The 12,895-nt window shown below is 48.5% G+C and overlaps 2 protein-coding genes across 2 annotated transcripts; one reads left to right on the plus strand and one right to left on the minus strand.

Annotated features, from left to right (window-relative positions):
• On the minus strand, positions 1-2,311 carry LOC104934953 (zinc finger protein 394). Its single transcript, XM_010750732.3, has 2 exons — positions 2,043-2,311; positions 1-1,261 (listed from the first exon to the last, which is right to left on the minus strand). The coding sequence occupies exons 1-2, from the start codon at positions 2,233-2,235 to the stop codon at positions 243-245; spliced, it is 1,212 nt and encodes a 403-aa protein (XP_010749034.2). The 5' UTR covers positions 2,236-2,311; the 3' UTR covers positions 1-242.
• A 2,805-nt stretch (positions 2,312-5,116) lies between these two features.
• LOC104934958 (trafficking regulator of GLUT4 1) lies at positions 5,117-12,895 on the plus strand. The gene is made up of 5 exons (XM_019268876.2): positions 5,117-5,153; positions 8,210-8,470; positions 8,630-8,919; positions 9,000-9,132; positions 9,217-12,895. Exons 2-5 carry the CDS (start codon positions 8,242-8,244, stop codon positions 9,231-9,233), a joined length of 669 nt encoding a protein of 222 aa, XP_019124421.1. The 5' UTR covers positions 5,117-5,153; positions 8,210-8,241; the 3' UTR covers positions 9,234-12,895.

Here is a 12,895-nt window from a genome sequence, read left to right on the forward strand (position 1 = left end):
CAGGTGTGTGTACAGGTGTGTGTACAGGTGTGTGTACAGGTGTGTGTACAGGTGTGTGTACAGGTGTGTGTACATCCCAGAGCTGCATCACAAGCCAGCAGCTTGTAAACACGTCTTCACACACCGTCTGTTATCAGCAGCCCTCCCTGTCCGACGGGCGTTTCGGTGTGTAATGACGTTCCTCCCGGCTTGTGGCGCTCACTTCCTGTCACACTGCCTGACGTGTCTTTGTGTGCAGCCAATCAGGCGTTAGGCACGAAGCACATGTCCTTCTTTAAGTGTATCTGCAGGCCGCTGGTGCTGGTGAACGTCTTGGCGCAGCGGGCGCAGCGGTACGGTTTCTCTCCGGAGTGCGTGCGCTTGTGTTTCTTCATGGTGTCGCCGTCGCTGAAGGTGCGGCAGCAGAACGGGCAGCTGTACGGCCGCTCGCCCGTGTGGATGCGCAGGTGTCGCCGCAGGTTTCCTCTCTGGCTGAAGCTCTTGGAGCAGAAGGTGCAGCGGTGCGGCCTCTCGCCGGTGTGCGTGCGCAGGTGACGCCGCAGGTCCGCAGACTGAGCGAAGGATTTGCAGCACCACTCGCAGGCGTAGGTCTTCCTCTTCTGCTCCAGGTGGAGGCGGAGGCTGGCGGCCTGGCCGAACGCCTCGGCGCAGCGGGGGCAGCGGTGGATGAGCTCGGGGACGTAGGCGGGGGCGGTGACATCGTCAGGTGCGACCTTCTCCTGAGCGGACTTCTTGTTCACAGGAGCTTCGCGTCGCTCTGCGTGGACCAGCACGATCCGGTCTGGATCCGGTCTGAACTGTTCCTGTGTGACGTGTGACGCCGTCAGAGAGTCTGCGTGACCGTCAGGTTCTGTCACTTTGTATTCCTCTGGTTCTGGTTTGATCGAAGCAGGAGGCGGCACCCGGGCCTCCTCTCTGAGCGCTGGAACCTCGATGTGGATCTTAGGGATGGAGGTGGAGAGAGGACTCAGGGAGGAGCGAGAAGGAAGCACCTCCTTCTGAGAGTCCGGCTTCAGCGCCGGCTCCCAGGCCTCAGCGGGCTTCTTGTCCCCCGGTAGGAGAACCGGCACCGAGGACGGCTCGCTCTGGACCGACAGTAACTGCACAGAGACGACCTGCTCGTGTGTCGGCTTGGCTGCGTTACCTGGAGGCTGTCTGGGCTGGTTCAGGGTGGAGTCCGGCTCCTCTGAGCGGGGCCTCAACTCTGGATCACAGGGCTGCTGGTCAGGAGCCGCAAAGCCAAGACGGGACCGGGTCGACCCTGGAAGAACCAAGAAGAACACGACACTTAACACAGTATTAGTGCTGAATATTATTGTACATACAGGTTTTAGACAGTCTGAGGGGACGTCACAGAGACTACGTCCAGGTTTTAGACAGTCTGCGGGGACGTCACGGAGATTACATCAGGTCTTAGACAGTCTGTGGGGACGTCTCAGAGACTACATCAGGTTTTAGACAGTCTGTGGGGACGTCACGGAGACTACATCAGGTCTTAGACAGTCTGTGGGGACGTCTCGGAGACTACATCAGGTTTTAGACAGTCTGCGGGGACGTCACGGAGACTACGTCCAGGTTTTAGACAGTCTGTGGGGATCTCCTGCGTGGAGAAAACATCTCGCCAGACTCCATGCGATAATTCGGTAATTTAATGTAACGTCTAAAAGTCAGAGCACAGAGCTCATAAACTGGATGTTGTTGTGTTATTCGGTAATAATACTTCTTAATTAATAATTCGGCTCACGGTCTGAAGATAAACAGAGGCACTTCCCACCAACAACAGTTACAGATATGCAGGGAGCTCAGCTGACGCTCGCTGTGTAAAGAGGAAGTAGAGTCACATTTATCAATAAACTTGGACTCATCTGTTTATTTGAAATGAGCCGAATTTAAAACGGATCCTTTGTCAACACGTCCAAACTTTAAGCTCTGGGTTTTAGTCCATATTTAACGTCAAATCTCTGTAAAGGCTTAAAGCGGCTCATTTCCAGGCGCAGTCTGGAGCGCTCTGCTCGGAGCTAGCAGCCTAGCTCGGCCCTTACTCAGCCACTCTGTCTCGGCCTCCAGCAGCAGGATGTCCCGCAGCTGTCTCCGCAGGCTCTCGTTCTCCCGCTTGGTCCTGGCGGTCTCCTCCCGGTACTCGGTCACCGTGTCCTCCACCACGTCCAGGATCTCCTTCACCACCCCGGTCAGCCGCTCCGTCAGGTAGGCGTTCAGAAGCTGCAGCTTGGTCATTTTGGAGCCAGAACAGCTGCGTCCACACCGGAAACACAGCGAGACAACAACAAACCCAGCAGGAAGCGGCCCGGGCCAGCTGCTCCTTCAGAATAAAAGCCTTTTCTAAAAACATCTTGATTTGAGGACAAAACAGAGAAAACACTGCAACTCACACCTGAGACAACTCACACCTGAGACAGTCTCCATAAGTCCCCATGTTCAGATATCCAAGCAGCAGAAGTAATGTCCAGGTTTAGACAGTCTCAGAGACTACGTCCAGGTTTTAGACAGTCTCAGAGACTACGTCCAGGACTATGTCCAGGTTTTAGACAGTCTCAGAGACTATGTCCAGTTTTAGACAGTCTCAGAGACTACGTCCAGTTTTAGACAGTCTCAGAGACTATGTCCAGTTTTAGACAGTCTCAGAGACTACGTCCAGGACTACGTCCAGGTTTTAGACAGTCTCAGAGACTACATCCAGTTTTAGACAGTCTCAGAGACTACGTCCAGGTTTAGACAGTCACAGAGACTACGTCCAGTTTTAGACAGTCTCAGAGACTACTTCCAGGTTTTAGACAGTCTCAGAGACTACGTCCAGTTTTAGACAGTCACAGAGACTACGTCCAGTTTTAGACAGTCTCAGAGACTACGTCCAGTTTTAGACCGTCTCAGAGACTATGTCCAGTTTTAGACAGTCTCAGAGACTACGTCCAGGTTTTAGACAGTCACAGAGACTACGTCCAGTTTTAGACAGTCACAAAGACTACGTCCAGGTTTAGACAGTCTCAGAGACTATGTCCAGGTTTTAGACAGTCACAGAGACTACGTCCAGGTTTTAGACAGTCTCAGAGACTACGTCCAGTTTTACACAGTCACAGAAACTATGTCCAGTTTTAGACAGTCTCAGAGACTACGTCCAGGTTTTAGACAGTCTCAGAGACTACGTCCAGTTGTACACAGTCACAGAGACTATGTCCAGTTTTAGACAGTCTCAGAGACTACGTTCAGTTGTACACAGTCACAGAGACTATGTCCAGTTTTAGACAGTCTGCGGGGACGTCACAGAGACTACGTCCAGTTTTAGACAGTCTGCGGGGACGTCATGGAGACTACGTCCAGTTTTAGACAGTCTGCGGGGACGTCACAGAGACTACGTCCAGTTTTAGACAGTCTGCGGGGACGTCACAGAGACTACGTCCAGGTTTTAGACAGTCTGCGGGGACGTCACGGAGACTACGTCCAGGTTTTAGACAGTCTGCGGGGACGTCACGGAGACTACGTCCAGGTTTTAGACATCTGCGGGGACGTCACGGAGACTACGTCCAGGTTTTAGACAGTCTGCGGGGACGTCACAGAGACTACGTCCAGGTAACGCAGACGTAAACAGACCTCAAACACACCTGGTGAGTTCAGGTCCATGATGTAAAGTCCATCTTCAGCGTGGTCTTATTTTGAAAGGATTCACTGTCTGTCTCCTGTCCACCTGGGTCATTTCATGTTGCAGCTGCTCACTGTGTCCACTGGGGGCAGTACGCTCTATGATATGAATACACATTAAACATGATGCAGCTCTGCTGTGTGACCACCAGGGGCAGCAAACACACAACTCCACCAGAGTCAAACAGGAGCAAACTTTCAAAATAAAACTGAATAAATGAGACACATTGTGTCCATTATAAATATGAAAACAGTCAGAGTTCATCAGGGATAAATGGAAGGTTCATAGTGTTTTTATTAAACATTAAACTGACCTGAGTCAGAAGAATCTGTAGCACTGTGACGGAGGTGCAGACTGGAGCTGCTGCATTGTTTGGGATTGTGCTCCGTCAGCAGAATCTCAGCAGGATGGGACAAAAAAAAGATTCACCAAGTTTGACACGTTCAAACAGCACAGCACAGGAAATGGGCTCATCTCCTATCAAAATAAGAGCATAGCTGTCACACGCTCATAGGCTGAAAATAAACAGCTTTCAACAGTCCCCCGTCTAAAACCTGGACGTAGTCTCTGAGACGTCCCCGCAGACTGTCTAAAACCTGGACGTAGTCTCTGTGACGTCCCCGCAGACTGTCTAAAACCTGGACGTAGTCTCCGTGACGTCCCCGCAGACTGTCTAAAACCTGGACGTAGTCTCTGAGACTGTGTAAAACTGGACGTAGTCTCCATGACCAAGCCCACCTGTCAATCAAAGCGTCCCCGCTCTTAATCCTGCATAACTTTAAGCCTTAATATAATGTGAACAGGTGAGTTGTATATAAATTCACCCTCAGTACAGTTGTCATGAACGGGGAAATTAGCTACAGAGACCAAAACAGTTTTTTGTACCAGGCTGTAAACATGTTTATTTCTGCTGTGAAGTTGGACATTTGGACATGGGGACTTATGGAGACTGACTCACTTCTGGAGCCAGCCTCAGGTGGACGTTAGAGGAACTGCAGGTTGTGGCTTCACTTCACAGAGACAGAGGATGATGATTAGTCACAAACTCCTGTTGGGCTTTTATTTTGAAGGTTTAGACAGGCACTGCTGTCAGCTTCACACTGCTGGAAGATGTAGAGGAACGATGCTCTACACACACACACACACACACACACACACACACACACACACACACACACACTCTTAAAGCACCCCTCCCTCTCTTGTTACCTCTTGCAGTCAGAGCTGCTGCAGCGTCGCTCGCTCTGCATCAACAGCAACAAAGAGAAAAAACTGTTTCATCTCATCTTCACCTCTGGACTGGAGCTGCTGCACAGACACCATGAACACCACCCTGCAGCTTCCTGTAGACTAGGACCAGGACCAGAACCAGGACCAGAACCAGGACCAAAACCAGGACCAGAACCAGCACCAGGACCAAAACCAAGACCAGGACTAGGACCAGAACCAAGACCAGAACCAGGACCAGGACCAGAACCAAGACCAGAAGCAGGACCAGGTAAGAGCTCAGTGCTGCTTCATGAAACATGAAACATGAAACATGTGCTGCTGCCACGGCAACTCAGTGTGTGTGTGGAATCACACACACACTCCCATCTTCTCCTTTTGTCTGCATTCTCTGCATTTGTACGTGTGTGTGTGTGTGTGTGTGTGTGTGTGTGTGTGTGTGTGTGTGTGTGTGTGTGAGACATGATCAGTGTGTGTTCATGTATTAGATGTTCGTGTTGCTTTCACTTATTGTCCTCAGAATGTTTCTAAGAAATAATAACATTAATAATAATATGAAGTCACATTTGTGTCATAAATGTTTCGTTGTCTCCAACTAACCCTGGAGAAGTGTTTGGTTTGGATGCTTGGTATTCGTGTCACGTCCTCCGTCACGAAGACGCAATATTCCATGTACAAACTGATGTTCACTGTTTATAGATTCCTTCATTAACGACTTCCACTTTGAAGGATTCGTTCAGCCGATTCATAGAAATGCTCACGACGTGTTTGAACGTGTCCTGTGGAGGTGAAAGCAGGTGAAGCTGGATCTGGATCTTTCTGCAGCAGAACCGCTCTGAAAACTGCTGATCAGGTTCTTTAAAGAGGCGACAAATGAAGTGACGGAGCCAGAGGAGAATACATCCCACTGTGTCCATACCATGTGGTACAAACACTCAGTCCGTCAGCTTGAGCTTGAGCTCACCGCCAAGCTGACGAACTGATCTAACAGCAGCTACAGCTGTCAGCAGTTTACTTCACTGTCCATCATAAACTCTGTAAATCACAGAGAGTTGAGGCGGAGCAGCCGGAGGACATCAGAGGGAAAACCAGAAAACATTTCCTCCATAAAATATGATCCAGTTTCACCAGAATCAGTGAAATAGTTGCTGCTGTGTGACTTAGTGCCGTAAAGCGTTACGTACTTCTCCAAAGTTACACAGTGTGAGAACAGACGTACGAATGTTCAGCTGATCACAGGTCAGTATGGATCAACAGGTCACAGAGTAAGTTTTGTGCTGATGATGTAAAAAGTCAAACTCGACATAAATTTTCTGCAGCTCTGCTAAAAAGATGAAAATGGATCTTTGTGTGCACAGGTGGTCTGAGGCGGCAGAAAGCAGCCTCTGCAGTGTGAACATGTAACTGAGTTCAGTGTGTCTCAGCAGATTCAAGTCTGTCTCGTCCATTTAACACCAGCTGTGTGCAGTCAGCTGACTGATGAAGAGACAAACACACTCAGAGGCTCCACCCTGATCCTGCCACTTCCTGCAGCAGGTTAATTACTGTCACTGTTAATGATCTAACGAGCACTTTGTTAACGAGGCTCCACCTTCTCTTCAGCTGTGAACGTCACCGAGGAGGAAAAGAATAAAAGTCTTTAACACTCAGCTGAACTTTGAATGAAGTCTGGAGTAATCGGATACTTCACTGAAGTAAAAGTACTCCTGCATTATCAGCAAAATATACTTCAAGTATGTATACACATAAATATCAACCGTACGTAGAATATACTTCACTGCCACTACACGAAAACTGGCAACGTGACAGCCAATCAGATTCCACCGACAAAAACATGTGACCTCACAGGTAACAGGTGAACACTTCAACTAAAACTCACAGCCGCAACGCTGCTTTGACCAGGAACGTTGCAGGAACGTTTCAGGAACGTTTCAAGAGTGTTTCAGGAATGTTTCAGGAATGTTTCAGGAAAGTTTCAGGACAGTTTCAGGAGAGTTTCAGGAACGTTTCAGTCAATCAAAACAGGACGTGCCTCCACAGTCTGAGAAATGGACTAGACGTTATCAGGACGTTACCAGGACGTTGACAGGAGGTTTTCTCAGAGGTCCTTTGAAGAACTCGTGTCCTCTGCAGCTGAGCCGCTCGGAGTCGCTGTGAGAGCAGAGTGTGTCTGTCAGCTCTTACAGCGCCGCAGAGTCCGGCTGGGAACAGAACGAGTGATCAATCCGGGCCTGGCAGCTTCTCACAGCTGCTCTTTAAGGAGCCGTCCGTCCTCCAGCTGTCGATCTCTGGCTTTGAGAAGATCCACGCCGCCGAGAGAGAACATCGTATCAATCAGCTGATCACAAGAACCGTTATTGAGAAAGATACAAGGTCGATGGAGCTGCAGCAGGGTGGAGGCTGCAGGGTGGAGGCTGCAGGATGCAGGGTGGAGGCTGCAGGGTGGAGGCTGGAGGCTGCAGGGTGGAGGCTGCAGGATGCAGGGTGGAGGCTGCAGGGTGCAGGCTGCAGGGTGGAGGCTGCAGGGTGCAGGCTGCAGGGTGGAGGGTGGAGGCTGCAGGGTGGAGGCTGCAGGGTGGAGGCTGCAGGGTGGAGGGTGGAGGTTGCAGGCTGCAGGGTGGAGGCTGCAGGATGCAGGGTGGAGGCTGGAGGCTGCAGGGTGGAGGCTGCAGGGTGGAGGCTGCAGGGTGGGGGCTTTATCTTTAAAGTGTGTCCGATTTATTTACAGAATATAATATTCTGTTTTCATCAGCGTGTAACCAGCTGATAATCAGAATCAGACAGATCTCAACATGTTGATGTATCACACACACACACACACACACACATTATCATTTCTTAATCATCTGTTTCCTGCAGTAAACACAGTTCATATGTGCAGCAGCATCTGATTAATGTTTGTTTCAGCTTTAAAGAGACGTTCAGTCTAAAGAACCTCCATCAGTGACCTCCATCAGTGACCTCCATCAGTGACCTCCATCCACCTCCACATCAGGCCTCACATCTCAGCTGGCTGGAAGAAGCTGAATCACTGAAGAAGACTCGACCTCCGGCCCACGCGGCTGACCTGAGTTAAATTTATCTTCTAACAACGACTGAGATGGTTCGTCCAGTTCACTGACTCATTCTGTGAATATCGAAGTCTTCAATCAGTCTTTGAGCGCGTGATGTCACTGTGATGTCACTGTGATGTCACTGTGATGTCACTGTGATGTGGTCTACAGAGCGACATGTGGAGGAGGTCTCAGACTGTAGTAAACATGCTGCTGTTCAGGTCAGCGTGAATTTAACAAACGTCACATCAGTGATTCTTTGTGTGTCTTTCAGAGCGCGCCCCGTTCAGCTTCTCTTTGGAACTGATGGCCACCAGTGCCAGCGCCGCCCAACCATCCAGCAGCATGGAAGAGTCCCAGCAACCAGAACAGCCAATCAGCACGCAGCAGGACAGAGACGCCGCTGTGACTTCTCAACCAGTCAGCGCAGAGCAACAAGCCCCACCCCCGACAACAGACGCTCCTGGCGCCAAACAAACAGAGGACGGACAAAACATGGACCACCTGACAGTGATCACCGACACCATGGAGACCAGTAAATACACCACCTGTCCTCACCTGTCCTCACCTGTCCTCACCTGGTTCTCAGCTCGGAGCCCTTTAGTTTCTCCTCAAGACGTCCATCTTTAAAAACACATTGTTCAGTCTTCTTCTTCTTCTTCTTCTTCATCTTCTTCTTCTTCTTCTTCTGCAGGTAACGGCATCGGTCCCGTGAGGGTCGACTCGTCGCCCACAGTGTCCTCTGTGTCGCCCAACCTGCACGCCAAGCCGGGCGGTCACGCTAACGGTCGGCCTGGTTTGGGCAGCCGGTCCGGCTCGTTGGCGGCAGGCTCACCCAGGCCCTCGCTCACCCGCCAGCCCAGTGCCATCACAGAGGCCACTGTGGACGGGTCCAAGCCCAGGGACTACCTGATCCTGGCCATCCTGTCCTGCTTCTGCCCGCTGTGGCCGATCAACATCGTAGCGCTGACCTTCTCTGTGATGGTACGACTGCAGACTGTTTGACTAGAAATGACAAAAAACCCAACAAATCCTGACCAGAACTCTGTTTTTACTCTGTTCAGTCCCGAAACAGTCTGCAGCAAGGCAACGTCGATGGAGCTCGCCGCTTGGGCCGCAACGCCATGGTTCTGTCCGTCGTCTCCATCCTGGGAGGGATCGCTATCATCGCCGCCGCCATCGCCCTTAACTGGGGATGTAAGTAACATCCAATGAAGTGTTTCTGGTTTGGATGGATCCCTTCATAAATGTCTCTGATATTCTGTCTTTCTTCTGTTTCAGTGATTTTAAAATCCTGATCAGAACCGGCCCGGAATGGCAAGACTGACTTACGACAACATGTGACCGACACGACACCGCTTCCCCTCCGATTTCCTGAAGCACTATCGTTCTCAAGCACCTGCACCGGATGAAACACAAACCTGTTCCTGTACTTTGCTGTTGTTTCTTGCTGCACGACGAGCATGGTCCGCCTGACGCTCTACCTCCACCCAACCAACCAACCATCCAACCGACCCACCCACTCCTGACATGACGCCACCTGATGGAATAAGAGAATTTGAGAAATCACAAGAGCAGCTTATCTCCTCCTCAGACCGCTTCCCCTCATCCATCAAAGTGTGTCTGTTGTCATGGAAATGGACATCTGTCTCTATGGAAACAGGATTATTCTGATCTTTACTTGGTGTGAACTTGGGGATGTGGTTTCACTTTTTGATGCCAAAAAAAAGAGAAACTTGGTTTTAGCTGAACTGAAACTGAAAGTTGTTGCTGCTGCTGCGATGTTTGACGTGAACTGAAGACGAACACACTCGGCTGTTTCTGAGGAAGTGGAGGATTGTTTCATCGTCCATCCGATCTTTTTATGGCACACACATATAAACGTAAAGGTGGACACACCCATGCTGCTGCTCCGTGGTCAGAGATCTCACGTCCAGCTGCTGTTCCACATCTGGGACTTGTATCGAGGTCTTTGTTCATTAAACTCACTGAAAGTGTTTTATTATCCATAACATACAGAAATAGATCCACGGCAGACCTTCATATTAACTACATACCACACTTTAAATATAAGCAACAAATCTCAACAATTTGGTCCATCTCTCAATACTTCCTGACTTCCTGTCTCAGCTCCAAGCCAGGTCCCTTTGATTCCCACTGGTCCCCATTGGTTCCCATTGGTCCCCATTGGTCCCCGTTGGTTTCCATTGGTTCCCGTTGGCCCCTGTTGGTTTCTATTGGTTTCCGTTGGCCCCCATTGGTCCCCATTGGTTCCTGTTGGTCCCCATTGGTTCTCGTTGGTCCCTGTTGGCCCCCGTTGGTCCCCATTGGTCCCCGTTGGTTTCCATTGGTTCCCGTTGGCCCCTGTTGGTTCCCATTGGTTCCCATTGGTCCCCACTGGTTCCACTGGTTCCATTGGTTCCATTGGGGATTGGATTCCATTGGATTGAATTATTTTTGTGTAGCAACATTTAGAGCTTGATGTAGTAAAACATGACCTTGATATGTATTTTTTCCCTTAATGGCCACTCTGTCCCTCTGCACAGCATACAAACGTACCATACCACGTACCAGACATAGTCAAATAATTTGCCGTTGGTTTGAGTGTAAACATGAGATTTGATTTGGTCTTTAAACAGAAGTTTACATTCATGAAACTACAGCGTTCTGTTTCTTCATCATCAGCGTCCACGTCCTCTTCGCTCTCTTGTCCTCTGCCATTATGTCCATAGAGGCCTGTAAACAAACACTAACTCCCCCGGTGTTCTGAGCTGTGAGCTGAGCGGAGCAGCTGGAGGACCTCTGTGTTCGGATCAGAACTATTTACTTTGGTTCTCTGTGAGATGAAATGTGTCGGGCTCAGCTGTGGTTGTTGCAGGTCTGAGTGCAGCTCTTTGCCTGTAACTGAATCCAGCCAAGTCCCTCAGCCTCAAACATAATGAATTCAGCTCTCAGACCACAGCAGTGTTTCCACTTAACGGACAGTGATGGGCAGCTTGATGCTGTTCTCTGCGACCTGCTATTCATTTGGGTCGGTACTGTCCCTTCTTCATGGCTTGTGTTCTCTTTAATTTGTCCAGATCTGTTTAAAGACAGAAACAATGAGTTTGACTCAGGATTGAATGTTCGTTCATTTTCAGAAAAAATGACTTTTCATTTGATTTGATTTGATTTTTGTGCATCAAACAAACCTGAATATGATTCAGTATTAATCCAACGTATGCTACTTACAACAAGCTGTGTCCCAATTACATACCACACATGAATTATACTCTGCTTCATTTATCAGATAACTTTAGTTACTTTCCAGATATATGAGATACATAAAGTCATTAAAATGAACTCCACATTTACCAGCATCAATATTAAAGTGGTGAATAAATTAAGAATCAATAATTAAAATCCAATATTATAATGTATATTATATATATATATATATATTTGTGTACTTTGACTTGAAGGATCAGTGTGTTGGATTTAGAGGAACCAGCTGAAACATTCAGCCTCAAAGAGACTGACGGCACAAACACGTATCAGTGTTTAGTTTGTCCGTTCTGGGCTACAGTAGAAACATTTTCAGCTGATTATACACTTATAGAAACAGAGTTATGGAAATGATATTCTGCAAACAGAGCCCTCTGAATCCAACACACTGAACCCTCAGTAAAGTTCTGAACACAGTACTTTTACTAGCAGAGTATTTCCAGTAGCGGCAGTTGGGACACGGCTTCGCTCGGCTAACATGAAGGTGTGTTCTGATCCGTGAACACGGTAACCGTTATTACGAGTGGACTGGTTGGGCGTCGCGTTAACTTCTGGCTCTGATGTGACAGTTTGAGGTGTAACACACCTGTGTGTGGCACAGCCCCCCCCCTCTGCTTTCACCTGTTTAAACTGTTTACTGAGACGCTCTGAGGAAGAAGCTGTTGTTCTGGAACTAGATCCGCCGTCATAGGCTCCTATAACCTGTGCATGTTTACACTACTTATTACAGGATGCTTTTACATGAAGCTGCAGAGCTAACTGATAGCACTTTGTAAATACATAACCTCTTTTATTCGTCCTCGAGTCGTCATGGAGACGAAACTGAAATGAACACACCGCCAAAAATGCACACGAACCGCGAGGAGTGAGTTAATGCACCAATCAGACGGCGTCTCTGCGTAGAGGTGAGGTCAGGTGAGGTCAGGCTCAAAGGTGGGGGAGGGGCGGGCAGAGCAGGAGGCGCCTGTGAGGTCGCCTCCGTCCTGCTACACCTCCACCCCACCCACTCCTGTACTGTATGTAGCATGCCTGTTTACTAATCACGTTATGCAAAAGAAAAAAAAGGTGGATGTCGTCTGAACTTTGCTTGCGCTACCTCTCGAGTCGCCTCACATCGTTTCATCTGATGATTTGATCCGACTGTTAAATCTTCTTGTGCTTTGTTTGTATTTGGTTCTGAACAGCGTGATTATGGTTTTAATGTCTTTACATCGTTAATGGCAAACGTTCTGTACATAGAAAAATACATAAACAGAAGACTGCCCTGAAGAAATGAGTTACAGTTCTGAGGAAGATTTTTGGTGATTAACGTTCAGACAGTTAGAGACAGATATCAGAGCAACTTACTAACATATAATTATTAATTAATAATGTGTTTCAATAATGTTAAAATATAACGAACTAAGTTTTTGGCTAATGCAAAGTGGTAGAAACTAGCTAGCCTAACTTAAGCCCAATGACTTCATGTTAATTACCACAGTGTTGTTTTTTTAGGGTACAAGAAAACTGAAATATTACGTGACAACAAAAACCTGAGATAACTTTGAGGATGTTAGCTGACTGTTAGCCCAGTGATCCCATCATGAGCGCGCTCATTGGCTCAAAGAGGTTTGCTTTAATATCTTTGGATTTGTTTTGTTTCATATCTTTTTATTTGGATGTGCAGGAAAGTCAGGCGGTGTTAGTCACAGTAACA

This window comes from Larimichthys crocea, unplaced genomic scaffold, assembly GCF_000972845.2.
Source record: "Larimichthys crocea isolate SSNF unplaced genomic scaffold, L_crocea_2.0 scaffold33, whole genome shotgun sequence".
NCBI lineage: Eukaryota > Metazoa > Chordata > Actinopteri > Sciaenidae > Larimichthys > Larimichthys crocea.